Source organism: Muscardinus avellanarius (genome assembly GCF_963383645.1).
Source record: "Muscardinus avellanarius genome assembly, chromosome: 4".
Lineage (NCBI taxonomy): Eukaryota > Metazoa > Chordata > Mammalia > Rodentia > Gliridae > Muscardinus > Muscardinus avellanarius.
The window spans coordinates 4,003,918-4,030,707 of record NC_137789.1 but is presented as its reverse complement, the minus strand read 5'-3'; the positions used below and the strand labels follow the sequence as shown (position 1 = coordinate 4,030,707).

The window sequence follows — 26,790 nt, the reverse complement described above, 5'->3', positions numbered from 1 at the left end:
CTTCTGCCCTCAGTCCTGACCTGCCTCACCCCCATCCCACATCGGTAACTCATGTCCTGCCTCCCACCCCTCACTGAACTCCAGACCCCTGGCTGGGGGCTCTAAGATCCCTGCCCACTCAAGCCATCTCCCCCAGGGTCTCCCCTCAGCTAGGGTGACAGCAGGAGACAGGGAGATCTCTAGGGAGCCTCAGACCAACATCAGCTGCTCCAGGATCCCTGCACTTGGATCCCATGGGGCTCCCTGTCATAGTGCCCTCCCTGCTCACATGCTTCTGAGCACCTAGGAATGCTGCAAGGTCTACACAGACAAGCATGGAAGACCAAGTGCATTGTTTAAGGGCAGCCTCTGGTGTGGAAAACAGACTGGCCACACCAGGTCTTGTTCACCCTTCGACCGAGGAGCCAGTGCAACAGCAAACAGATGCCAGCAGTGTTGGCTGCAAGAGTGAATGGATGCATGGATGGACAGATGGGGAAATAGAAAGAGTGGACAGATATGGCTAAGATGATGATGGTTGAAAAGGGATGGATGGGTGGGCCCAGATGAATGAATGGATGAGGGGCAGGTGGAGAAATGGTGGATGAGTGTATGGAAGGAGGATGGAGAAATGAAAAATGGGTGGAGGGAAGATGGATGAGCGGATGGATAGATGGGGAGGTAGAAAGAGTGGGCTGAAGCTGCGAAAGATGATGGCGGTTGGAAAGGGATTGGCAAGTAGAAAGGGATGGATGGATGGATGATGGATGGATGGATGGGTGGATGGATGGATGGATGGATAGGATGGTGGGTGAGTAAAGAGATGGAGAATGGATGGGGAAGAGGGATGGATGAGTGAATGGATGGAGAGGTAGAAAAGGTGGACAGATGATGGATGATGAGATGGTGGGTGGAAGGGATGGACAGGTGGAGAGGGATGGATGGTAGATGAGTTGGCAAGTGAAAAGACATGGATGGAAGAAGGGAAGGAGGGAAGGAAGAGAGTGGATGGATAGATGGGAGATAAAAGCATGGGCAGATGATGGGGGAGATAATGACTAGTTGGAAATGAGTTTGTGGGTGGGTGGAAATGTGGGTGGATGGGCGGAGATGGATGGGTAAAATATGGATAGAGAGCAGATGGGTATATGGATGAATAGATAGAGGATGAATGGAGGATGAATGAATGGTTGATGGATGAACAGAGACTGAGGTAAAAGGTACAGATGACGGGTAAGAGAACAGCTAGTTGGAGATGGATGGGTGGGTAGGATGGAAACATGGATGGATGGATACAGATGGATGGATGAAATATGAATACAGGGCATATACATATGTGGATGGATAGAGAATGGATGGATGATGACAGGGGATGGATAGATGGATGAAGAGATAGGAGATGTGATGTAGGACAGATGGATGAAGGGTGGATGGATCAAGATGGAGGGAGGCAGGATAGACAGATGGAAGGATAGAAGGAGTGCAGATGGAGGATGAAGGATAGATGAGAGGAGGGAGAGATATGGAGGCAGGGTAGAGGGGAAAGAGGGTTAGGGATGGACATATGAATGGAGAGGTGTATGGATGAGCAAATGGATGGATAGAAAGATAGTTAGCTAAATGATGCTCAAATGGACAAAGGATGGGTTCAAATGGGGAACGGATGGGTGGGTAGATAAATGGGTGGACAGCGTGGGAGGATGGTTGGTTGGAAATGGGCATGTGGGTGGGTGGGTGGACACATGGACAGATGGCAGAGCTGGAAATAAAGTCTGGTGTGTCAGAATCTGAGCTCTCTCCCCTCCTCCACTCCCTTCTCTCAGACGCTGCTTGGGAACACACTGACAGTGATGGGAATGGTGCCTGACTATAGACCCCTTGGCCTCTGACTGCTGGGCAGCCTGTCAATAACTCTCCTCCCTCCTTGGTCCTCTCTCAGCCCTCCCTCAGTGTCCAGGAGAGGAGAGCAGCCCTCTGCCACCTCTGGTAATCACGAGGAGCAAACAACTCCTTCCCCGACTCACTCCCAAAATAGCCTCTCTCCACCCAGACACGCTGGCTGGCTGGCTCTTCCCATCCAAATCTGACGAGGCAGATTTTCTAGGCTCTGAGCAAGGGGGTGGGGAGCAGAAGGGGCACAGGGAGCTGTGGTTTCCAGCTGTCATGGGTAGGTCCTGTCTCATGGAACTGTTTCAGTGTACTGCGAGATGGGAGATGGGGGAGAGGAAAGACAGACACCTTGGAGACGATGAGCACAGGGCTCACTGCTCTCAGGCCTGATGATGCAAGGTACCACCCTCCAGTCCTCCCAGATAACGCCGAGTCCCCAGGAGGGTCCTACCATGGCTCCCAGCCAGGGAAACCCTGCCCTCTTCCCAGCACTGTCTCCAGACTTGTGGTTAACACGGAGAGGTGCTGCCAAGCCTGGCAGCCTTCCTGCCCCTCACTCCTCCACTCAGCTCACACCATGCTGACACCGGGCACTTACCTGCTGTAGGATGCCGGGACAGAGATGGTTGTGATACAGACCTGTGTGTTGTGTCTGTACGTGCTGTGTCTTCCCATCCTCGAGGAGCCTGGAGAGCCTGGCACCACCCTTTGGAATGGGGTAGTGGCAGAGAAAAGGCCCAGGAGTCTGCACTCAGCCCCTGGATGGCCATGAGGCCCTGAGCATGATTCTCAACCTCTCAGGCTCCTGACTCCATCTGATAAAGTTGTAAGGAGACCCAGGTGAGCGCTAAAAGTATCAATCAATGAGAAAACTCCATCAAGCTACATTTTTCCAAAATTCAGCCTGGATGCACCTGGGAACTTCATGCCCTCTGCTCAATTCAGAGATAGAATTTACTCCCCCCAGGCATCCATGATAAAGCAAAGCAATGCCAGCACTACCCATCCTGGGGCCTGGGTGCACGGCGTGGGGGAGGGGACCTTCAACTGTGAACAGGCTCACAACTCACAACATAGCTGCCCACGAAGGAGCAGCTCAGAGCGCCAGCGCGACACCGAGATGCGGACGGAGGGCCAGCGGCAGCCACTTGCTACACAGGTGCTGGCCAGGCTCCATGAGCTGCACACTGGCTCCCACTGCCTCATGCCCCTGCCATCACCCATTGGCCAGGGCGAGACACGGGCGGTACCAGGATCCCGCACACCTCCCAGTGGTGGCTGGGGAGCCCCGCCTCACGAGGCCCCTGCACCTGTTATTAATAGCTCAGTAGTGTCCTAATCAAACCCACACGTGGAGAGAGAAACAGTCCAAAGTCTCTGGCCAGTCATTTAGGCAAACATAGAAAAAGCAACAACCAACACCAGACGGTATTACAGATCAGACTACAAAATGGCCTCAAAATGGAAGTCACAGAAGTAGGGGGCAGAGGGTGAGGGACAGGTCAGCCCAGCCTCTGCGGGACCCTGTCCACCAGAGTGCCCACCACCCTGTTCTGTCATGAAAGGGGGAGCGTGTGAAGACGCTTGGGGAGCCCGGCGACGGGAGTCTCCTACACTGGGAAGTACACATACGTGCTGGGATGGGCCAGGCCTGGCGCCACCTTCCTGGGTTATCCCCTCCACCTCCTCCCCAGCTTCACGGTACAGATGGCACCGTGCCAGGCCCACAGGTTGGGCGCATTCGGAGGAGAAGCCCATCCCGTGGGAGCCCCCAGACATGCAGGGAGGGATGAATAAACAAACAGCATGGTGCCACCCGGCCCCCGGCTGGCTGAGCCCCCCAGGCACACTGGGGTGCAGCAGGATGGATGGGCTAGCCTGTCCTCCTCCATCCTGTGCTGGGAGAGCTCGGGGTTCTCTCAGCTGCCACAGGAACCAGCTCGAACCCTCACCGGGTGGAGGAAACCACACAGTGGCTGCTTAGAACTGGGGTGGCCACACAGGTGTCTTCAGAAGGTGGTGAAATGCTCTAAAATCGGCTGTGGAGATGGATACGCATCCTGTGAGTATGCTAAAAGGCACCGAACTGTGTACAAATGAAGGAGCTAGACATCCGTATGGTATAGGAGTGGTATCTCAATAAAGCTGCTACCGAAACACAAAACAAAACTGCAGAGCTCTCTGCTGGGGGTCACACCTCCCACCCGTCACCAGGACAGTCACTACTCCATCTAACACTCCTAACCGTCTGACCTGACAAACGCCATTAGCCCACAAGGGACAGTCGGGCCGGGAGACCTTGCAGGACTCCCAGGCTGCGTGGCTGGCTGTAATACATGCCTCACGTGCAGGACCCCGGACATGCAGGGTGAGAGCCCAGCGCTCCTGTGGGGGCCTGCAGTGCTCACTGCCTGGCCCTCAGAGCGCCGCCCTCGCTTCCTCTCTGGCCTGCAGCCCAGCTCTGCTTTCTAAATGCACCTTTGAAAATGTCTCCTGTGTGTTACTCTGCAGAGAGCGGTGGAGCAGGGGTAGGAGAGGTGAGCCCCTATCATGTGCTGGGCACCAGGCCTTCCTGGGGCCCGCAGCTCCCACCCCCATGGGTCTCTTCCTCTGCACCACCTGGTCCCACCCCCACCCACAGGGACTCAGGAGTTGTGCCCGAAGCCAGCAGGAGCTGGCAGCTTCCCTTCCGGCTGGCAGCGCCTCTGCCAGAGCAGCCAAGTGCAGGCTCTGGGCACAGCCTTGGCCAGCAGCAACAGGGGTGCAGGGACCGGAAGTTCCGGCACTAGGTCCTCAGGGTGGCAGAGGGGGGCAGGTGGGCTCAGCTTCAGACAAGAGGCTTCGCCCCAGCCATGGGGCTCCCTTCCCTGCCTCCCACCCCATCTCCTCTCCTGCCACGCCCAGGAACCAAAGCTAGGGCCGCTGACCTGGCTTGTGCATGTATGGGGGGTGGGCAGGGGGCTCCTGGGGCCATCAGGCCCTATACACCTCTAGAGGAGGCGGGGAACAGCGCAAGGGCTGAAGAGGGCAGAAAGACAGAGGATATCAAGGACAGGTGCTGCCCAGCTCTCGCAGGACTTTGGTCCCTCAAATCTACTCACCTTCCCCACAGACATCACCTGCACTCACCTGGGTGAAGAGAGACAGGCTGCGGCCCTACCCCTCCTCAGCTGCGCAGCCCCACTGTATGCCTCAAGCCAGCATGAGACAGAGGTTGGGCTAATTCTCCAGCCCAGTGTCCACCCCATAACAGGTAAGCCATCATCACCATGATGGTGCTGTCCACTGCGCACTCTCTAGGTACCACATGCCAGGTTCTAGTCCAGTGTTTCACCCACATTATCTCATTTAATCCCGCAGCGTTTGGGGGATTATGTGGAAACACATAGCCTGGGAGAGAAGGCTGGAGTTGTGTGGGGAGGCTAACACATCTCAGAAGTTTGAGTCTACTTGACCCTGTAGACTTTCTGGTGCCCGAGGGTCTGGGATCTGGGTAAGGGCCACTGGCTTCAGAATGCTCACCCCATGCAAAGGGACTGCCAACAACCAACATCAGGCTAGCTGCTCCCTTGACTCTAAGGATCTAGAGTATCAGAGGCTGCTGGGGCCAGCCTCCCTGGGGAGGCTGCAGAGAATCAATAATACACCATGTGGGTGCTGGGCAATCCCAAGTAGACGCCAAGCCCCTCCAGGTTTGCCCCACTCCAGAAAGAAGATGTCAGTACTGATATTTAACCAACTGGCAGCCACAGCCAGAGCTCAGGAAAAGAAGTCACCCAGGAGCAGGGCCCAGTCCCAGGTGAGAAAGAACTGCTTCCTTTCCATGGCTGGCACTTCAAAAAGGTCCAGCATACCTGGGACCTGTGCCAGCCCTGGGTGCCCAGGATATGGGGGAAAGAATGTTGGCAGTGACCTGGGCTGAGTGAGAGGCTGGGGGCATAGGGAGAAAGCCCTGGCCCCAGGGAACTAGGCCACCCATTGCTTCTGGTGCACACCTGCTGTTCAGAGCCGATCCGTGGGCTGCTGTTTTTCAAGGATTTGCCTCTCTGAAAGACCTAGAGAATATTCTAGAGCAGTTAAATATAGCTCTCGTGAAAGCTGTTCCATTTACATGCCTATGTTCATTCAACAGACATTCTCCGATGGCCTGCTTGGTGCCAGACACTGGTGAGTGGGCATCTCAGCTGTCATGAGGAGAAGATGGTCCCTGCCTAGAGGTGCTGGGGGCTGAGTACAAAGACCAGCTTGGGAAGAACTGAAAACGACACAGGGTGACAGATACTGAGCTGGTGGGAGGTCTGGAGCTGCAGGTGCATGCAGGAGAGGCCCCCAACAACCAGAGAGGCTGCACAGAGGAGGGGTAGGAGTTCCCACCCAAGGTGTGGTGCAGTCTGCATGGGTCAGGGGTGGAGGGAGGAAAAGGGCTGAGTGGGAAGCAAGAAGGCCATTGCGAGCAGTGTGCGTATGCTCAGTCTCAGAGCCATGGACAGCTTCTGAGCAGGAAAGTGACTTCTGTATAATACATGCAGCTGGGAGAGGGCTATCTCAGTGCACTCTTAGACAGTGGCCCCACCAGCCCCTTAAAAACAGATGCTCAGGCCAGGCGTGGTGGCGCACGCTTGTAATCCCCGCGCTTGGGAGGCAGAGACAGGAGGATCGCGCAGGTTCGAAGCCAGCCACGCACGCTGGCTTAGGAGACCCTGTTTCCAAATAAAAATGTAAAAATAGGTCTGGGAGTGTAGCCCGAAGGTAGAAGGGCTTCCAGGAACCCCAGTACCACCAAAAAAAAAAAAACAAACAGATGCTCAGGTCTCACCCAGAAGAAGCCAGAAATTAGAAAGGGCTCGTCCACCTGTCCTCCCTGCCACTCAATCTGTTCCCTCACGGGACCCCTGTCCTATGCAGCCTGAGTCTTTAGGAGGGACCTAGAAGCCAGGTGGAGAAGAAACAGCCAGCCTTCAGCTCCCTCCTGCTCTGGTTCCTCCCCTCTTTTCTCCTGGAGGTGGTCCATTGCCAAAAGCATCCTCCATTTCAGCTCTTTCTTCCGCTGCTTTGATGGGGGATACTTGAGACATCTGAGATGTGAACTAAATCAGTGGCCTGTCTTCAGGGGAAGGTCTGAGGGTTCCCATCGCCACTCAATAGACATCCCAGCCAACCTTGTCTGCAGGCTCATTTCACACCTGAAGAAACTAAAGTCCAGACAAGGAAGGCAGATGTGCCTGGGGGGGGGGGGTGGTAGGTGACCACAGGTGGAGGCTCAGGGCTGTCCCTGTCAGAGGCAGGACCACTAACCAGTCAGCAGGAAATCCCTCCTCACAGAAGCCTAGATTCCACATGCCCTAAGTCTCAAGGCAGGGGGGAATGGGAGATGCACCACCACCCATCTTCAATCATGATTGGCCTAAGCGTGGCCATCTCACCCACTCTCACCATGGAGGCTGAGGCAGAAGTAGTGGTTAGGGCTTCCAGAAAAGTTTGTCAGAAGGATAATCTCAGCTGCATAGTCTTTCTGACCTTTCACTCTCCCCGCCCCATTATAGTTAGATATAAAATATCCCCTAAATAGCTCATTTATTGATGTTTAGAGCTGATGGAATTGAGTCCTACAGATTATAATCCCAGCAGCGGATAGATCAACTACAGTGGTGACCCAAGCCAGTCGGGTGTGCCTAGAGGTGGATCTTTGGGGGTGTGGCCTTGGAGATTATATATGGGTCCTCCTCCCCCTTGCTCTCTCTTGCTTCAGGCTCCCATGAGGAAGATGTGAGGGGCACAGCCCATGTGCTCTCCCTCTCTCCACCACCCACGCCATGTTTTGAGATCCTCGGTCCCTAGTCTCACATGGACTGAACCCAAAACCACAAGAAAATGATTCTTCTCTAAGTTACATGACCATGGTCTTTAGATTATGGCTGTGAGGCTGCTGATGGGAACACCCTCTTTGATCTTGCATGGGACAGAGAAGTAATAAATGGAAGTACAAACACGCAAGGGGTGATGAAATAGCTCAGGTCATAAACAGTGCTGGACAGCCAACCCTGGAGATGGGCACCTTTGCTCTGGGACATGTTACCCAGTTGTCCCTGAGAACCCCATAGCCTCTCCTTGCCCCAGAAAGCCACGTTTCACAGGCCTTGCTGATGTTCCTCACACCAACACAACGCTACTCCATCCACCTCAGGAGAGGCACGAGAGTGCATTTTTACAATTTAGTACCAAATACTGTTGGTGGTCATAGCTACAGCATTTGTTTCCTTTTTGTTTTTTTCTCCTAGGAAGCTCCAAGAAAACCTGATCCTCTAGCACAGTTACTACAAAGGTTAATATTCATGAATATCCCCCACACTCCACTTTTTCAGGCTGGTTTCACACCTATTTTTGTTCTTTTTTTTGTTATAAACCATGTTGAAATCTTCCTAAGACAAAAAGTATAAAAATTAGAAAAATTATGAACAATTATATAACATATGTTAATAAAGGAAAACAAGCACAACAATAATTTTAGGGGGAAAAGCTGAAGATAAAAAGCATAAAACATAAAAAGCTTGTTTTATACAGGCAAGCTTATTTCTACCAAGAAGAAATAACAAACATAAACCTTTATGCAACTAACAACACAGCTCCAAAATACATAAAGCCAACATCTTCAGAAATATATGGAAAATGCTAAACAACAGTAACAAATCTCCCAAAGTGACACTAACAGGTCCTTCCCTAAAACCAAATAAATTTAGAAACAGTCATAATCATATTATAAATCAAGGAACATAAGGAGAAATTCCTGCGGAGCAGGGTAACTGAAGTAAATGACCAAAGTGATCTAACGCAATGCTCGGAGTTGTGGTGAGCTGGACATGGCACATTCTCTATTTAAGGCACGCAAGTTAACAAAATAATGATAATTTAAGACACCATGTTGCTAAACCCAACATGTCTGTGGGCGAATTGAGCCAGTAAACAGTACTTTTCAATTTGAAGATTTGCATAACATAAACAAATCTGATTTCATAGATTTGTGTAGAACTTTATAAAAAATAGATATTTTTGTCAAATATCCATGGGATGATACAAAAGCTAATCATTTAGCTACAAGGAAAAGTGTGTTTTAAAATATAGAAATTGTTAATTTGAAATGTGCCTACAAATAACAAACACACAGTATATATTATCTGTGCTAAATGTATAGAAAGAATTAATTAACCTATCTTACCAACAACTATGTGGGCACTTTGGGGCAATGCCAAGAAGGACATGGAAAGCTAACAGTGTTCTTGAAGGTGACTACAGGGTCAACAGATGCATAGAGGAGCAGTTTCACCAAGGACTGAGTGATACAGTGATGAATGGAGAAATAGAGGACAGGATCATGGGGGACACAGCGATTAAGTGGCAGATGGGAACTGAGTGGCAGATGCAGGAAGGACTGGGGGATACAGTGTCCGATGGAGAAATTAATGAAAGGTGCACAGAAAATGGAGCAGTCAAGAGCAGATGGGGAAATGACTGGAAGGTGTACAGAGGAAGTGTGTACAAAGGAGAAGGAAGGCGTGAATGACAAGGGCTTGGGTAACCAAGTAATACAGTGGTGGCTGGGAGAATGAATGAAAGGTGTCCAGAGAATGGAGAGATACAATACCGAAGGGGTAAAGAATGACAGTGGTGCGAGTTGGGTGACACTAGGCCAGACGTGAGGACCATAACATGTGCATAACATGTGCATAAAGGATGGAGCGATGGAATGGAAGACAAGGGGGTGAAAGCCAAGTTTATAGAGGACTGAAGGTGCAGTGGTGGATGGGGAAGTGAATTTCAGGTACACAGAGGACTGAGTGATGGAATGACAGATGGAGAGATGAATGACAGGCACACAGAGGAATGAGTGATGCACTGGAGGATGGGGTAATAAAGCCAGGTGCATGAGAGCTGAGTGATTAAATGGTGAATGGAAGGATGGATAACAGATGCATAGAAGAACCATCTATGTGTTGGGTAATGGGGGAATGAATGCTAGTTGTCTACAGAATTAAGAGGTACGATGTCAAAGAGGGTAGTGGGTGAGAGAATCACGAGGAGTTATGCACAACCCTAGAGAGGACAAGGGAATGAGTGGCATGGGATAGAGGGCTTAGTAATGGGATGGTGGCTAGGAGAATGAATGCCGGGTGCATAGAGGACCCAGAAATGCAATGGTGGATGGGAAAGTGAACAACAGGTGTGCAGAGAATTGAGCAACACTATGACAGAATGGATAAAGAATGGCAGGTGTGTGCTGAGTTGGACTGCACTGCACCAGATAGAGGAATGATAGCAGGCACATAGAGAAGACCTAGTGATGCAGGGGTGAATGGGGGACCAAATGTGAGGCACACAGAGGGCCAAGTGATGGGATCGTGGATGGAAGAATGGAAGACAAGTACATAGAAAGCCGAGTGATGCAATGGTGGGTAGAGAAATGAGTGACTGGCACAGAGAAACTATTGATGTAAAAATAGATGGGGAAATTAAAGCAGGGGCACAGAGGACCAAGCGATGCGATAGTGGATGGGGGAGTGAGACACCAGTGCATAGAGCACTGAGTGGTGCAGTGGTGGATGGAGCACAGAGGACTGACTAAGACAACGTTGGATGGGGCAATGGATGACATTTTCACAGGACCAACAAATGTAATGGCTGAGGGAGAGTGGATAAAAGGTGCAAAATGGACCTAGTGATGCAATGGAATGTGGGAGAATGAATAACAGGTGTCCAGAGAATCGAGTGAAATAATGGAAAGAGGGTACAAAATGACAGGTGCTTGATGGGTCGGGTGACACCAGACCAGATGGGAGAGAATGACAGGTGTGTAGAGGACTTAGTGATGCGATGGCAGATGGGGAAATAAGCGATAGGCGCATAGGGCCTAACAATACAGGCTGAGTGAGGAAATAGATGCAGATGCACAGAGGACTGAGTGGCGCGATGCTGCATGGGTGGATGAAAGCAAGGTGCATGGGGGCGGGGGGATGAAATGGCAAGTGAAGGAATGAATTCCAGGCCCAGAGAGGACATTTTGATACACTGGTGATGGGAGAATGAATGATGAATATGCAAAGAATTGAGTGATACTGTGGCAAACAGGGTAAAGAAAGACGGGGGCACGATTAGCTGGGTGACACGAGGGCAGATGGGGAAATGAATGGCAGGTAAATAAATAACTGCTGCGACGGCCAATGAGGAGTGAGCACCAGTTTCATAGAAGACTGGGCAGTGTGATGCTGGATGGAGAAATGAAAGACACATTCAGAGGACTGAGTGGCCCCATGGCAGATGAAGAAATGCATGACAGGTGCATGGAGGACCATGTGATGCAGTGGCAAAGGGGGTAGTTATTAGAGTATATCAGAGGTCTGAGCAATGCGATGGTGAATGGGCGATGGATGGCATGAGCATACAGGGCAGAGTGATGCAGTAGTGAGTGGGGCAACGATTTTCAGTTGCACAGACGACCCAGTGATGCAAAGGATTATGGGAGAATGAATGGTAGGTGTATAGAGAATCCAGTGAGGCAATGGTGTGCAGGGTAACAAATGCTAGGTGCACAGAGGACTTAATGATGTGATGGTGGATAGGGGAGTGATCTCACGTCCATAGAGGACTGATGACTGAAGTAATGGCAGATGGGGAAATAAAAGAGTCACATAAAGGACTGAGTAAGGCAATGATGGATGGGAGAATGAATGACAGGTGTCCAGTGAATTGAGGGATGGGATGGCAAAGGGGGTAAAGGATGGTAGGTGCATGATGAGTCAGGTGACACCAGACCAGATGCAGGAATGAATGACACTGAGTAATGACGCAGTATAGAATGGGGAATGGATTCCAGGTATGTAGGGGACTGAGCGATACAGTGGTCGATGGGGGAATGGATGCCGGGTGCACAGTAGACACGATGCACTGGCATGTGGGAGAATTAATGACAGGTATCTGGAGAACCGAGAACTCAAATGGTAAAGAGAGTAAATAATGACAACTGCAGGGTGAGTTGGGTGACTCCTGACCAGATGGGGGAATAATGACAGGGCATCGAGGATGGAGTGATGCAGTGGAGAATGGGGGAGTGATTGCCAGGTCCACTGAGGACTGAGTGATGCATTGGTGGTTGGAGGAATGAATGACAGGTGTTTAGAGAATAGAGTGATATGGTGGCAGACAAGGTAAATATGGCAGCTGCGTGATGGGTTGGGTGACGTTAGCTCACATGGGGAAAGGGATGACAGGTGTACAGAGGACTGAGTGATGCAGTGGTGGATGTGGGAATGAAATCCAGATACTTAAAGGACCGAGTGATTTGACAGAGGGTGGGAGAATGGATGCTCAGTGCAACAAGGACTGAGCAATGTCACAGCAGAAGGGAGAGTGAGTGGCAGGGCCCAAAGAACTGAGTGATGCGATGCAAAGAGGGTGATGAATGACAGTTGTATGATGACTTGTGTGGCCCTAGACAAGATGTGGGAATTAAGGACACATGCATAAAGGACTTAGTAATGCAATGGAAGATGGGGGGCAAATGCCGGGTATCATAGAGTACTGAGTAATGCAAGGTGGATAGGGGAATGGATGCCAGGTGCATAGAGGACTGTATGCTGCAGTGGAGAATGGCAGAATGAACGGCAGGTCCACAGAGTGCTGAGGGATGCAGTGGTGATGAAGGAATAAGTGCCAGGTCTATAGAGGATCAAGTGAGGTAATGGGGGGGGGATGGATAACAGGTGCATAGAGAACTTAGCCATGCAATTGCAGAGGGGTGATGAGTGGCAGGTTCATGGAGGTCTGAGTGATGCAATGGGAAATGGTGAATGAATGCCATGCCCAAAAAGGACTTAGTGATGCAATGGCAGATGGGAGAGTAAATGACAGGTGCATAGAGGACTGAATGATCCAGTGGTGTATGGGGAATGAGTGACAGGTGTCCAGAGAACTGAGGGATGCAATGCAAAGAGAATTGAGTGTTGTAGTGATGATGGGGGAATGAATGCCAGGACCATACAGGACTGAGAGATGCGCTAACAGATGGGTAGATTAGCTACAGGTACCTAGAGGGCTTTGTGATGCAACCGTTGATGGAGGAATGGATGCCACGTCTATCCAGGTCTGAGTAATGCAATGGCAGGTGAAGGAATGAATGACAGGTGCATGGAGGACTGAGCAATGCAGTGGAAAATGGGGGAGGGGTGAATGACAGGTACCTAGAAGACTTAGTGATGTAATGGCAGGTAGGGAAATGAAAGAAGGGTACACAGAAGACCACAGGTGCAGTGGCAAATGGTGTCAAGAGAACTAGTGATACAATGGCAAAGGTGGTGGGTGGTGGTGTAACACTAGACCAGGTGGGGTAGTGAGTCACAGGTGCAGAGAGTGCTGAGTAATGCAATGGTGAATGGAGGGATGAATGTCAGGTCCACTGAGGTCTGGGTGATGTCATGGCAGATGAGGGATGAAGGACAGGTGCCTAGAGGACCTGCTGATGCAATGGCGGATAAGGGAATGAATGTCATGTCCATAGAGACTTAATGATGCAATGGGATGGGGGATGAATGACAAGTGTCCAGAGAATTAAGCCATACAATGCATACAGGGTAGAGAATGACAGCTGTGTGATGAGTTGGGTGACACCAGACCGATATGGGAATCAATGACATGTGTGCATGGAAGACTAAGTGATATGGTGCAGGATGAGGGGATCGATGCCAAATCCATAGAGGACTGCGTGATAAATGGCAAATCACAGAATAAAAGGCGAGGTCATAGAGGACTGGATGATGCAATGGCTGCTGGGGGAATAAATTACAGGTGCATAGAGGACTGAGAGATGCATTTGTGGAGGGCAGAATGAATGACAGTCCCATAAATGAATTGACTGATCAATGCAATTCAGATGGGGGAATCAATGATAGGTCCACAGAGGACCCAGTAATGCAGTGGCTGATGGGAGCATGAATGACACGTGCATGGAGGACTGAATTTTTTGCCATGATTATGGGGGAATAAATGGCAAGTTTATAGAGTAATGATGGATGTAATGGCATGTAGGGGGACGAATGTCCTGTGCAAGGAGTCTTACTGACGCAGTGGCAAATGGCAATGCCCCTAGAGGGCTGAGTGACATGATGGTGGATGGGAGAATCAGTGACAGGTGCGCAGAGGACCACCTGACTCAATGGCACATGATGTCAAGAGAACAGAGTGATACAGGCAAAGGTGGTAAGGGATGACGTGTGTGTGATGGTGTGGACACCATCAATGGCACATGATGTCAAGAGAACAGAGTGATACAGGCAAAGGTGGTAAGGGATGACGTGTGTGTGATGGTGTGGACACCAGAGCAGGTGGGGTGATGCATCACAGTTGCAGAGAGCACTGCGTGAGGTGGTGGCAGATGGGGGAATGAATGGCAGGTGTGCAGAGAGTTGAGAGATACGATGGCAAAGTGAGTAGAGGGCAGAGGCAGGAGGTGTTGGGTGGCACCGGGACCGATGAGTGAGCAAATGACAGGTGTGTGGGGAACGGACTGATGTGACAGCAGACGTGGGGATGAATGGCAGGTGCATGGAGAACTGAAACAGTGCTGGGTGAGAATGAGCGATGGGTGAGTGGTTTACAAAGTGATAACAATGGTGAATTCAGGAATAAATGGTTGCTGTATAGAAAACCGAGGGATGCAAAGGGAGACGGTGGGATGAGTAATGTGGAGAGAGCTGCATGAGGCAGTGGCAAATGGGGGGATGCATGGCATGTCTGTGGATGGCCAAGTGATGCAAAGGTGGACAGGGGTGATCCCTGTTATGCAAGGGTAGTGAGAGAATGCTAACAGTTGCATGAAGGACTTAGTGATATACTGTTGGATTCAGAAAAGAATGACAGATGGGTGCGTGACCAAAAGTACAATGGCAGATGGGAGGGAGAATGAATTATGGGTAAATGGAAAACCTAGTTACAAAATGATGCCTGGGTGAATGAGTGACAGGTGGGTGGAGAAGCAGGGATAGGATACAAGATGGGAGATGGGGCGAGTGCATGGAGGACCGCATGGGTCCACGGCAGGTGAGGGGATGTGTGACAGGCGCTGGAGAATCGAGTGATGCCACAGCCAACAAGGCAAAGAATGGCAGGGCTGCCAACCAAAGGAGACGATGGTGGGGGAGGGATCTCAGTGGGATGAATGGCAGGCCCTGGAGAGCTCGAGTACACAAGGGAAGATGGTGGGTGAATGACAGCGCCCCGGAGGGACACAATGGCGGGTGGGGGATGAATGGGGAACAGTGATACAATGGAAGGCAGGAGAGTGAAGGAGGGGTGCGTGTCCCAGAGTGAGCGCCAGGTGCATGGAGAACTGTGTGATCCAGTGGCACATGGGAGGCTGAATGAGAGGTGCAGGTGCACCAAGAGATACAGCGGTGGCTGGGAGATGAATGGCGGTGGGTGGATGGCCAGACGCTACAGCGGCGGACAGCAGAATGGATGACAGGCCCCAGGAAAGCCGAGTGATGCCATGATGACTGAGGAATGAAGGACGGATGCTGGGAAACCCCAGTGATGCCATGAAGAATCGGATGGTGGAATGAGAGAGCCGTGGGTGGAGGCCAAGGGAATCAGTGATGGATGGGGACCAAGTGACCCGTGTTGCACTGAGGACCACGTGGTGCAAAGACGAGGAATGAGTGCCAGGTGCACGGAGCACCCAGTGATACAGGGCCACTAGGGAACAATGGCAGGTGGCTCGAGAACCGAGCCATACGATGGCAGGTGATGGAGGGATGAGTGACAGATGCGGGGAGGACCAAGCACTCCAGTGGTAAGTGGGGGTTGAATGGAAGGTTCATGTAGGGCAGAGTGATATCATGCCAGAGTGGAATGAATGATGCAAGAGCAGAAGGGGCGATGGACAAGGGGTGCATGTGGACACTAGTGAGCTGATGTCAAACGGGGATGAGCCACGTGCTCATGGGGATGAGTGTGGCCCCCGTGGGTGGGGGCATGGCAAGTGTTTTCAGGGCTGATACAATGCTGGGTGAGAGAATGGCCCTCGAGCAGGAGGACTGAGGGACTAAATGGCAGATGGGGAATGAATGGCACTGAAGACCAAGTGGTCCATGGTGGAAGACTGGGTGACTGGCCAGGTATGTGGTGATGGAGTGATGGGTGTGTGGGGCTGGAGGGATGGGCTCGTGAAGGAGCAGGTGCATGCTCCATGAGATGTCCACCGTGGCTTGGTTCACCTCCTGCTCAACCCTCACGGGATGAGCAGCCCTCCTTGGGTGAGCCAGGCTAGAGCAGGTGAAGGTGGCAGGAGCCTGGAACTTCTTGGTCTCACCTGATTCTCCACCCTGCTTCAGAGCACTAAGCTGGGTATCTCCACATACCTGAGGAGAGGTATATCTTTAATGTTTTACCCCAAATCAGAAGGAATCCGCCATCGGCCCCACTTCTCCACCTCCCCCGTGACACCCATAGCAGGCTGTTTCCTGAAGGGCCAGGTGGGGCAAACTGAGGCCCGGGTCAGGCCTGGCAGGAGGAGTGACCTCCAGCCCCTCCCGCCACCTCTGTGTGGGACCTGGGCTCCCACACTGCAGGGGACCCGGGACCTCCTCTCCTCCTGCGCCTGCACGTGCTGCAGAGGTGGCTGGTCCTCCCCCTGCGTCTGGCTGAGTGGCTTTCAAGCTGTGGGTGGTTGGGAGAATGGAAGGTCACAGTGGGATGGCCACTGGCTGCCGTTACCCAGGAACACTCCACACGGGTCTCCTTCCATCCTGAAGCCCCTGCTGGGTGGCCCTGTCTGCGCCAGGCACTGTGCTAGGTCCTGCAGGTGCACGGAGAAAAGCCAGCTCGTGCCTGGCACAGACTGAGAACAAGGAAGGCAAAGGCTGAGCTGGGGAGATGGAGAGGGACAGGTCAGAGACCTCCCCCAGCACAAGAAAGATTCCGAGGGCCAACTGAGGGGCACTGAGTGCACATGCTGGGGCTGGCTGGGCAGTGGCCGGGCTTGGCTGTCGCCGCACCGCATGCTGGACTGGTACCATCCACCAAGGCCAGGTCTTTGCATGTCCCCAAAGCCTTGAAGGTAGCATCAGAGGGAGGCAGTGCAGGTGCCCAGCAAGAGTGGGAACCATGTTTCAGATCCTGCACCCAGCCTGGTGTGCTGGTGCACACCTGTAACCCCAGTACCTGGGAGGCTGAAACAGGAGCACTGCAGGTTTGAGGCCAGCCTCAGCACCTTGTGAGGCCATTTCAAAAAAAAAAAAAAAAGTGAGGCCATTTCAAAAAAAAATTAAAAAGTAGTGGGCATATCTTTCAGAAGTAGAAAATGCCCCTGGGTTCAACCTCAAATACCAAAAAAAAAGAAGAAAAAGAAAAAAATTAATTAGTTAATTTATTACTTAATTTTAAAAATTGCACCCAATAGTGGGAATGAAGCTGACCAAATTATGCTACGTGTGTATGAATACTGAACAATGAATCCCCATAACTGTGCATAATTACAAAGCACCAAAAATCTAAAAATTTAAAATTTAAATGAAATAGACCCAACACACAAAAATAAAAAAATAAATAAACCCCGCACCAAAAAGTGCCAGAATAAAAAAAAATGCCGCCATCCATTTTGTAAAAGGTCTGGTTCCGGTTCTGCGTATACCTGCACAGGAGGGCTCTTGACGCACTCTGCTTTCAAGCAGCTGCAGGGGCCTGCGCTCTTTTTCATAGTGCGTCACCCCCGGCCAGACCCTGGTGCTAAGCCAGTTGCTTCGATTCCTGCAGCAAGCCCTCCTGTTTCAGGTGGACCCCGAGACCTGGGGAGCTCCCCCTCCTCCGAACTAGAGCCCAGAGGGAAGAAAGGCCATGTCCCCACCCTCCTTTCCCGGTGGCAAACCAGCTTTTTAATTGTCCTCCACGGCACTGCAGATGAGATCTGGCTGGCTCCTTCTCTATTAATGATCCTGAAGGTGGTAACAACTTGAATCACAAATGTTAGATTGAAAAACCAGAAGAGTGTCATGAAGACTCCAGCTCTGTGAAGAGGCAGACTGTGAGAGCCAATATTGCCCTAACGCACCTACTACGCGGACACAATGAGCTGGCACCAGGAAGCTCGCACCCAAGCACCAAAACCTCTGCCCCAAGCAGAGGAAATTCAAACGAAGCGCCTACACCTGCCCGGGCCCCACCAGCTCCCCTGATTTCTATCCTATCCGTCAACAGGTTCAGGGAGGGGGCACTCTAGAAGGGACAAGGGTCTCCCTTCTAAAGGGCTGGGGACTTGCAAGTTTAGAACTAAATAAAATCCTTTCGAAAAAGCTTCAAGTGGCAGGGGACGCAGGAGGCAGCAACTGGGGAGGCATGGAAACCAGAACCTGGGGAATGATGTCACTGCCTTTGGCCTGCGCGGAGCTGGCTGGACCGCGCTCTTCCCGGGCTATTACAGCGACGGCGGCTGTGCCCAGCGCTCCCCGGAGAGCTGGGGGGGTGGGGGGTCAATGTAATATCCCTCTGAAGCCTTTCACCAAGGCACGGCCACGGAGTCAACGTGAAGTGCTAATTATATGTTCTTAAAATCCACTGCACAGAGTGGGCTAATGACTGCTCAGGAGAAGATGCGTTCATTACCAGATGCCCAGCCAGGAGCTCTCACACAGCCTCAGAGGCTTAGTGAAAAGTTGACGCACATTGGAAAAATCACTGAAGGTTAGATTAAAAATAAGAACACCGTGAAGGTTAACTCAACTCATTAATACCACTGTCCAGCAGAAGACAATTCCTTGGGGGCTGTTTGCCCCTCCCAGGCTTAAGAGCACCTTAATTTGCATTTGTATTTTTTTTTTAAAGAGAAAACAACAGAATTATCTAGAAAGATGCCGTGTTTCCTATAAATTTGAGCTCTTCTGCTGAGCAGCTTCTTGGGCCAAAGAGCATGAGGCTCCATAAGCCACTGTCCAAGAGGGTGGCTCTCACACCCCCGAGTGCCGCACTGCGCTGTCTCACCCAGTCCCTCGGGCCACCTGCCAGGCACCTTCCATGTCTTCTACAGGTGGGGAAACTGAGGATGGGAACTGAGACACGACTTCCCTTTGGGCTTATCCTCACAGGGTGCAGATTCCAAGCCAGGTGTGTGAGTGAGGTCCAAATGCAATTTCTTTCCACTCAAGATTTTTGTAGCATACATATATGTGTGCATGTGTATGCATATGTGTTAGTGTGTTTGTGTGTGTGTGTGTGTGTGTGTGTGTTAGCCTTTGTCTCAGGAAATCAGCTGAAAAATAAACCCCAATAAAGGAAGGGAGAAAAATCATCATATTCCTCAGGTGCCCCCTAGTCCTGTACTGATGTGACCCCCACAGCCCCCAGGGATAAGATGACATCCTCTGTTTAGCTCAACATGGTCTCCTCAGTGTTTTAACCGTGACAGCGTATGTCCAGAGCGGCCAGTCAGAATCTGTAATGAAAACGCACCTTGATAAGCGCTTCATCAGTCTCGATTTATTTTTTAAAGAAAACTGGAACATTTCTGGGTTTGCGTATGGCTCCCACCCTTTCCTCCATGTTGACGCTTGCTCACCTCCTGGAACCAGCCGGCCCTTTTATGCGTCCTGTTTACTCCTGGGAGCCATCCTGCTCACCTGTCTTGGTCTACATCACCAAAGGCACTTTAGAGAATCGTGGGCTTCCTGCCCTCCCTCGGGGGGCCAGCCCCACAACCCTATTTCTTGTTCTCCAGCTTTCTAGCCAACAGGCCCCTGTCCCCCCGAGTCCATCCATGACTTGCATGTCTGCATGCCAACACCACAGTTGCCAATACCACCAACACCAACAAGACAGAAATGGCCGCAATGGCCAGCCAGCCCTCCCCCAGGCCGCAGACGCAATAGGGAGAGAAGGGTCCTTCTGTGTTTGGGTGGAGGTGTGGGGCCAGCACTGCAAAGCTGATTATGTAGGCAACAGAAGGACGGTTTCCTTCTCCAAAGAGTAAAACCTGCACCAATGAATTAAACATTTAAAACAAGATGACACTCGAAAAAGTCTTTTCAACCAAGAAGGAAAGACAGGCTGCCCTGTGCTGGTGCTTCCTGTTGCATATGGCATGGAGAAATCCTGTCTTTTCAGTAGACAGCTTTCCAGACAAAGAAAAATATCAAGGGAAATGAGAGGAGGGGGTAAGAGGAGAGAGGAGACCCATGCTCAGGGTGCAGGGGCAGAAAAGACTAGAGGGGCACCAGACAGAGACGACCTGGCTCTGGCAGGTCCAGGGAGCCAGCCCCAGAGAGGCCACAGGCCACACGGGGACAAGGGGCAAACCACAGAGGCACCAGCAGGGTGTCCACCACATCCACTGGAACAAGGGACCTGCGTCAGCATCCACAGGTCTCAAAATGTAAAGTCTGTTAGGACTCCCAACCTGCACCCCACGCGCCTTGCTAGGGACCCACCACCCTCGAAATGAGACCTACAGGTGACCCCACGGCGCATCAACTAGACCCTCTCCCCAGAGGGGCTAAAGGACCCGCGGTTCTGGGCAGTATCTCGACCTGCCTTGCCCACCGTCACGAGTTTGTGGGTAGACAGGTGTTGCCCTGCCTGGAGCTCAACCTCCATGCAGGAGCAGTTCACCTGCGCCATCCCCGCCCCAAGCACAGGAGAGCAAACTCCTCCCTCCCTCCCAGGTTCAAGCTCCAAAACTCAAAGGGGGGGGGGCTGAAATCTGGTCTCAGAGAGGGCTGAAGGGGGCTAGCAAAGGCCAGTGTCGCCCACCCCCACCCCGGAGCGCTCTCGGGCTCCCTGAGCCCATCTGGGCACAGCCCTCTCCAACTCCCAGAGAGGTGACTTGAAGCCCCGCGCAGCCCCCGCGCCGGGCGGTGGGTGGGTGGGTGAGTGCGTTGGGATTATTCTTAGCTTCACTTTTTCGCAAGAGTAGCGCCTCCGCCCTCGGGGCTCCCGCGCACTCGCTCGGGTCTCACACTCTGGCACGGGCGCTGTGGAGTGTCGGGTGGGGTCTCCTAGGCACGAGGCGCAGGAGAGGGACTAGCTCCCCCCAGAGACCCGGGACGCGGCGGGGGGACCCTAACGGAGGCTGGTCTACCTCCTGCGCCCCGCACCCAGCCGCGCGCCGCGCGCTCAGCCGCCTCCCGGGCTCCTCCCGGGGCTCCTCCCGGGGCTCCTCCCGGGGCTCCTCCCGGGGCGCACGCAGCCCTTACCGATGGTGGTGATGACCGTGATGGCAAAGTAGAAGGAGCCGGCGAATTTCCACTGCACGCCAGCGCGGTGGGGCTCGGACTGCAGGATCACCAGCTCGAGCTGCCGGTAGTCATCCGTGCTGATGTTGTACTTGCCCCTGATCCGGATCTCCTCGGCCTTGAGTTTCTCCTCCTCGCGCATCTCGTGGTCGGACTCCAGGGCGTCGAACACGGCGGCGCCCACCAGCAGGTAGGTGAAGGTGCAGGCGATGAGGGACAGGGTCCGCACGTTCTGCTTCTTCATGGCCGCCACCAGGGAGTTGGGGCGGGGGGCTTGTCCCCCCGGCTGGCGCGGGTCCCAGTGCAGCACCCTGCGGCCCGTGGCTCCAAGTTGCAGCCCGTGGCAGCAGCAGCAGCAGCCGGGGGGCGGGGGGCTCGGCTCCCGCTCGGGAACCTCAATCACCCGGTTGTCCTCTTCTTGGCGAGGCTGCCTGCGGCGCGCGCGGCGGGGCTCGGCCGAGAAGGCGGGCAGGCACAGGAGGCTGCTCGAGCGCCGGGGCAAAACGTCCTGGAGCCCCGACACCCGGCGCCAGGCCCGGCGAAGGCGGCTCTCGGCCGCCGGCGGGGGCGAAGCGGGCGGCTCATCCACGCTCACCTCGGGCTCGAGGGTCCGGATCTTAGCCCGCGCCCCGGCCGGCGAGGCGGGAGCGGGAGCGGGGGAGAGGTCCGGGGACGGCCCCGGCGAGGGGGCCCTGCGCCCGTGCGCCTCCAGCGTGAGCGGTAGCGCCCAGCCGGGCCGCCCCGCGGGATGGCTTCGCCCGGCGCCCCTCCTCGCCCCCTTCAGAAGGGGACGGAAAAGTTTGCCAAGTGGCGGCCTCGCAAGAGTCCCCTGCGGGCCGGGAGGGAGCTGAGCGGGGCCGGCGGGGACGGCGCCCGATGCCCGAGGTCCGAACGCCCCTGCCCACCTGAGCGCACGGCGCGGCGCGGGGTCTGCCAAGTTTGCTCTGCGCGGTCCCCGAAGAAGCGCCGGAGCGGGCGCGGCCTCCAGACGGCGGGGTCCGCGGCGGGGCTGCCCCGGGGGCGGCCGCGGCGGGCGGGATCCCGCGGACCCCGAGGAGCCGAGAGGTGCGGGCGCGGACGGGCGCGGAGGTCCGGGCAGGCAGCCTCGGCTCCGCTCGGCCCCCGGCGCAGTGTGCGTGCGCGCCGGAGGGAGCCGGAGTCTAGTGTGCGTCTGAGTGCGCGCGTGTGTGTTTGCGCTTGACAGCCCCGCTCCGGCGGGAGGGCGGCGGGGGGGCGGGGGCCAGGCTTCGCGGAGGCCGGGCCTCCCTCCCTCTCTCCCTCCCTCCCTCCCTCCTGCAGCCTCCAGGGCGCGCCACCTCCCGCCTGGTCCCCAGCCAGCTGGCGAGGCGGTGGCAGCTCCCGCCGCAGACCAGGCGCAGCGCAGGGCGCACGGGGAGGGAGCCCAGGAGAGGCGGCCGAGCCCACGGGGAGGGTGGGGGAGGCTGAGGGCTGGGTGCCGCCAGAGTGGGGATGCGGGGCGGAGCCTCCAGCGGGTTTTGGCGGAGGATGGGCGGATCTAGGAAGCTGTTTGGGTCCTTCTGGCTCTGCTCCCCAAGAGCGCGTGCAGAGGCGGTGGGCAGAGTTTGAGGACCCCCGTTGCCGGGGAAGAGAAACGGGATTCAGTTCAGGAAGGCATTCTGGCGGCTTCGAGGAGAGGAGAGAGGAGGGGGCCTGGGCACCTGGGAGCGCGGGGCGGCTGCGCCATCGGCCCCCCTCCCCAGCCCGGCCAACCGCCTGGTGCAGGAGCCTGTCAGTGTCCAGAGCCATTGCACCTAGAGGGGTGGGGTCCCGAGGGAGCTTCCTCAGTCCCCGGGAGCCGCACCACCCGGGTGGCCCAGCACCGGCCAACCTGGGCTATCTGCCGCAGAGCGCTGAGGATAGCACCAGGGCTGCCAGCGTCAGTCGGGACAGCAGAAAAGATGCCCTATTTCCCCAACCCAGTACCATCCCTGTTGCTTTCCTGAGAAACACGCTGCGCACCCCCAGTTGGGCTCCCGACGCACCCCATGGGCAGCCTGCCCCTCCCAGGGACCCCAGGAAGGAGAGTGTGCTGGGGGCGGGGGCTCCGACCAGGACGCGGCTATGCCTTGCCACCCAGGAGAAGACCTGACTTTTTCTCCAATCTATTCGGGCCTTCTGGACCCCCTTTCCCCTATCTCCCTTAAAGTCATGGGGAGGGGGCTTTTCCTTACGACCACGCCCTCTTGAGCTGTGGAAGTCCAAACACTAGGACCGAGCTGTGGATACCGCTGGAGCTCCTTGCCAAGCCGAGGAAGGGATGGGGCTGTGGGAGTGTGGTCGCCCATTCGCTAGCCACGAGCTGCATCTGGGGCAAAGAGGCTGGCCAGGAGGTTGAAGGAGGCTGGGGGTCAGACCCGAGTCCTGGGCAGAAGGCAGCACTGACCCCTCCGCGAGGCCTGCTTGCTGGGGCTCTGGGTCTGCAGGGATTCAAGACGAGTGAATCTGGGGCCCCGTGCCTCACTGGGCTCCATGCTAGGACCCCATGCACCCCACTTCGAGGGTTCACAGGTGCCATCGGGGAAGGGGGCCTCTGCTGTGGGCTCCGTCTAGGCAATCTGGTCTCTGTTGGGTCTGAGGGCACCCTGGGGGACGGGGTGCTCTCCCCCAAATTTCCGATGGAAACCAAGCCCCCACACTAAGCAAGTGAGCCTGGCTGCCGGGTGAGTCACCGCAAGCAGGAGACAGGATTCCCAGCAGCTGGTAATTAATGCGCCGCGGCTCAGCCCACCAAGGAACCCCAGTCAGGCCCCCTGCCGCCCTGAGTCAGCCGTCGGACCTCCGCGAGGTCCGAAGCCTGCCCGCCTCGGCGCCACCAGGGGGCGCTGGACTCCGACCCACAGGTTGGCCCTGCTTTGCACCAGCTAGGTCGCAGGGACAGTCCAGACAGTCCTCCCCGGCAAAGGCTGGAGCAGAGCGGGGGATGGGCTGCACTCTGCGGGCAGATTCCGAGCTTTGGGGAGAGACACTTTGATTCGGTTTATGGAAGTCCAGTTCGCATTCGGGAGAGGAGAGAGCAAATTGAAGTCCATTTGAGGAAAGGGAATTCAGAGATAAATTTTTCCAAACCCCATGTTTTACAGATGAAAGAACGTCCATCAAGAAAGGCTCTCCTGCCCAAGATAACACAACGTTCATCTAGAACGCTGGGCCCTCCTCCCTGGCTGCTGCCCAGCGCTCCCTTGAGGACCCCAGCAGCTTGCGGACCCCAAGTTCAGAGTCACGGGTCTCCACAGACACATCCACACACCCGCATCGGTGTTCCCTGTTCTGTCCTTTTCCCAGTGCGAACTACAGTCCTTGGACTCAAGAGCAACAGGCCAGGGAGCTGGACCCCAGGGCAGGCTCTGGAGGTGCAGAGGAGGCGTCCACAAGACTCTGCGCAGAGCCGGCTTTTGGTCCTCTTCCCTGCAGCCCAGGGCCCACCCCTGAGGAGCTGCTCAGCCAGCGCTAGGGGCCACAGGACAGTTTAGAGAGGTTCCAGCTGCTGGGGATACCTCCTTTGCTGACCCTGTGGCCCCAGGAGCCCTACCTCCAGCCCTGCCTGAAGGTGCTGTGTAGCTCAGGTGTGGCCAATCAGAGCTCAGGGTCCTCCAGGGATACAGGGATTGGCTAAGCCTGACTCACAGGTCCACCTCTGAACCAATAAGAGCCCTTCATCCGTTAGGGTTGGAAGTTGGTAGGTATAATCAGGGCGTTGTCTCCGGACTTTGGGACAGCCTAAGAGGCTAGGGGATAAGAAGGAAGGGAAGGAGGCTTTTGATAACTCCCATGCTGGCACTGGCCTGCAAGAGCCGCCCATTTGGGTGAGCAAATGGATTCTGTCTTTGGTTTACGCCACGGTGAATGGGTCCCAATCTTTCCTGGCCCCCCTGAGGCCCTGAGCTGGATTCACAGCTTGTAGATGCCCCTCCTATGGGTCAACCCCCTTTCCTCCCTGGCTATTGGTTTCAACAGATACATCTTGTAAGATAATAAAGCACATTATGGTCTTATAACTACCATCTTGTTGTCTGCCCCATCCTTTATACACAGTGGGGGTGTCTGCAGCTCCTTCCCACATTTTGTCCAGAGTGGCCAGTTTATTCTGGTCTCATGATGGGACTCCTAGATCAGGAGTCACCGCTGTGTGTCTGAGAACACATGCTATGGCCAGCAGAAGGCAGGGAGGTGCAGCAATGTAGGCCAGGTATCCTGTCCAACACCTGTGCTGACCCAGGGTGGGTTCTGATAGCCCGAGAGAAGCCAGAGCAGTCTGCTGTGCCCAGGGCCTCCCGATTCCTTGGGTATGCTCAACGCTTTGAAAATAGCAGAGGGTACAGAATCATCATCCTCGTTTCACACATGGCGTCCACAGCCCCAAGTCCCAGGAAGGAGCAGCACTGACTCCGCCCTCTCTTGGGATGGATGCCAAACCCAGGTTCCTAGTGCACTCCTAGCCCTTCAGGGCTGCAACTTTAAACCTCCAGCTGTGTCCGATTCCAGAGGAAAGCATTCTCCAAGCAGGCCTCCGGGCTCATCCCAGACTCTTCTTTGAGGTGTGAATAAGTATGCCTTGTGTTAGGGCTGCACTGAGTTAAACAAAGAACTCAGGACTTCTCAGTGTCTTTGGTTTCTAGCAGAGATTATGACTCCTGGACAGTGCTGTGAGCAGTGTTTCCTGAACTCAGCCAACCATGGATGCTGTCTTTGGGCAGAGTCTGCGGTGGCACTAGGTCCTGGCACCCACACTCTGGGAAGCACTGGCCAGCCCTGAGGCACTGGGTTCCCGTTTCATACAGTCAAGCCCTTCACCTCTGAGGGGACCTCTGGCCCACTCATTGGTCCCCTGCCTGCAGCTCAGCATCCTCTCTCTACCACCTGCAGCCAGAGCTACCTTGTGAACAGGCTGATCCATCATTTCCATGCTGAACCCCCCACCAGCCCTCAGTCTGGATTTTCCTCCCCAGGCTTGACCTCCCATCACCCTTCTCCCCTCCTCATAGTTCAGGAATCTGTTCTGACAGCATGTCCTCCATAGCGTCCCTGGCCCCTCTGCTGAACTGTCCATCCTTATCAGGGCATGTCCACTGCTGAGCTCAAGGAGCCCCCATAGGAACTCTGCAGGACCACCAGTGGCCGCCATTCCCGCTGACTGGTGATGAAGCCAAGACGCTCTGTGTTTCCACTGTAGCTCTGACCATGAGCCTGACTCGGGGAGGGGGGACTGTGTCCATCTGTAACAGGCTCAGGCAACTAAGGCCTGGACCCGCCTGTTGGCAAAAAGACCAAGAAGGAAGGAAGATGGAGAGTGTTCCAGTGTTCCAGTCCCTTGTACACAGTAAGTGCTCAAAACTTGTTTCATGGTGCCCTGACTCAATCCAAAAGATGCGAAGGTGAGTCCCATGCGCTCGGTGCTGGTGACGTGAGCGCCGGAAGTAACAGAGGCAGGATGTGGTTTTGAGCTTCAGAGACACGAGAGACAAAGACAGTGAGAGAGGGGAGAAACTGAGGCTGGGCCTGGCTGAGGCTCCAGGCAACGTGACCTGGGAGCTGCCAGACTCCTAGCAGCTTGGGCTGTCACAGTGGGTAGCATGGGAACATGAGCCATATGGGGAAGGGGGTCCCTCCCGGGTCCCTCCCGTAGACGCCAAGTCCCAGC

At 54.4% G+C, this 26,790-nt stretch overlaps 1 protein-coding gene across 1 annotated transcript in view; it reads right to left on the bottom strand.

Moving 5' to 3' along the window:
- Window positions 1-21,375, bottom strand: part of KCNK9 (potassium two pore domain channel subfamily K member 9) — a gene marked incomplete at both ends in the record, with an annotated part of 39,615 nt that extends 18,240 nt beyond the window's left edge. The window contains one exon of the mRNA XM_080695240.1: window positions 21,093-21,375. Within this exon, the coding sequence (XP_080551366.1) occupies window positions 21,093-21,375 (283 nt within the window). The remainder of the gene's footprint in view (window positions 1-21,092) is intronic.
- Window positions 21,376-26,790: the final 5,415 nt, after the last annotated feature.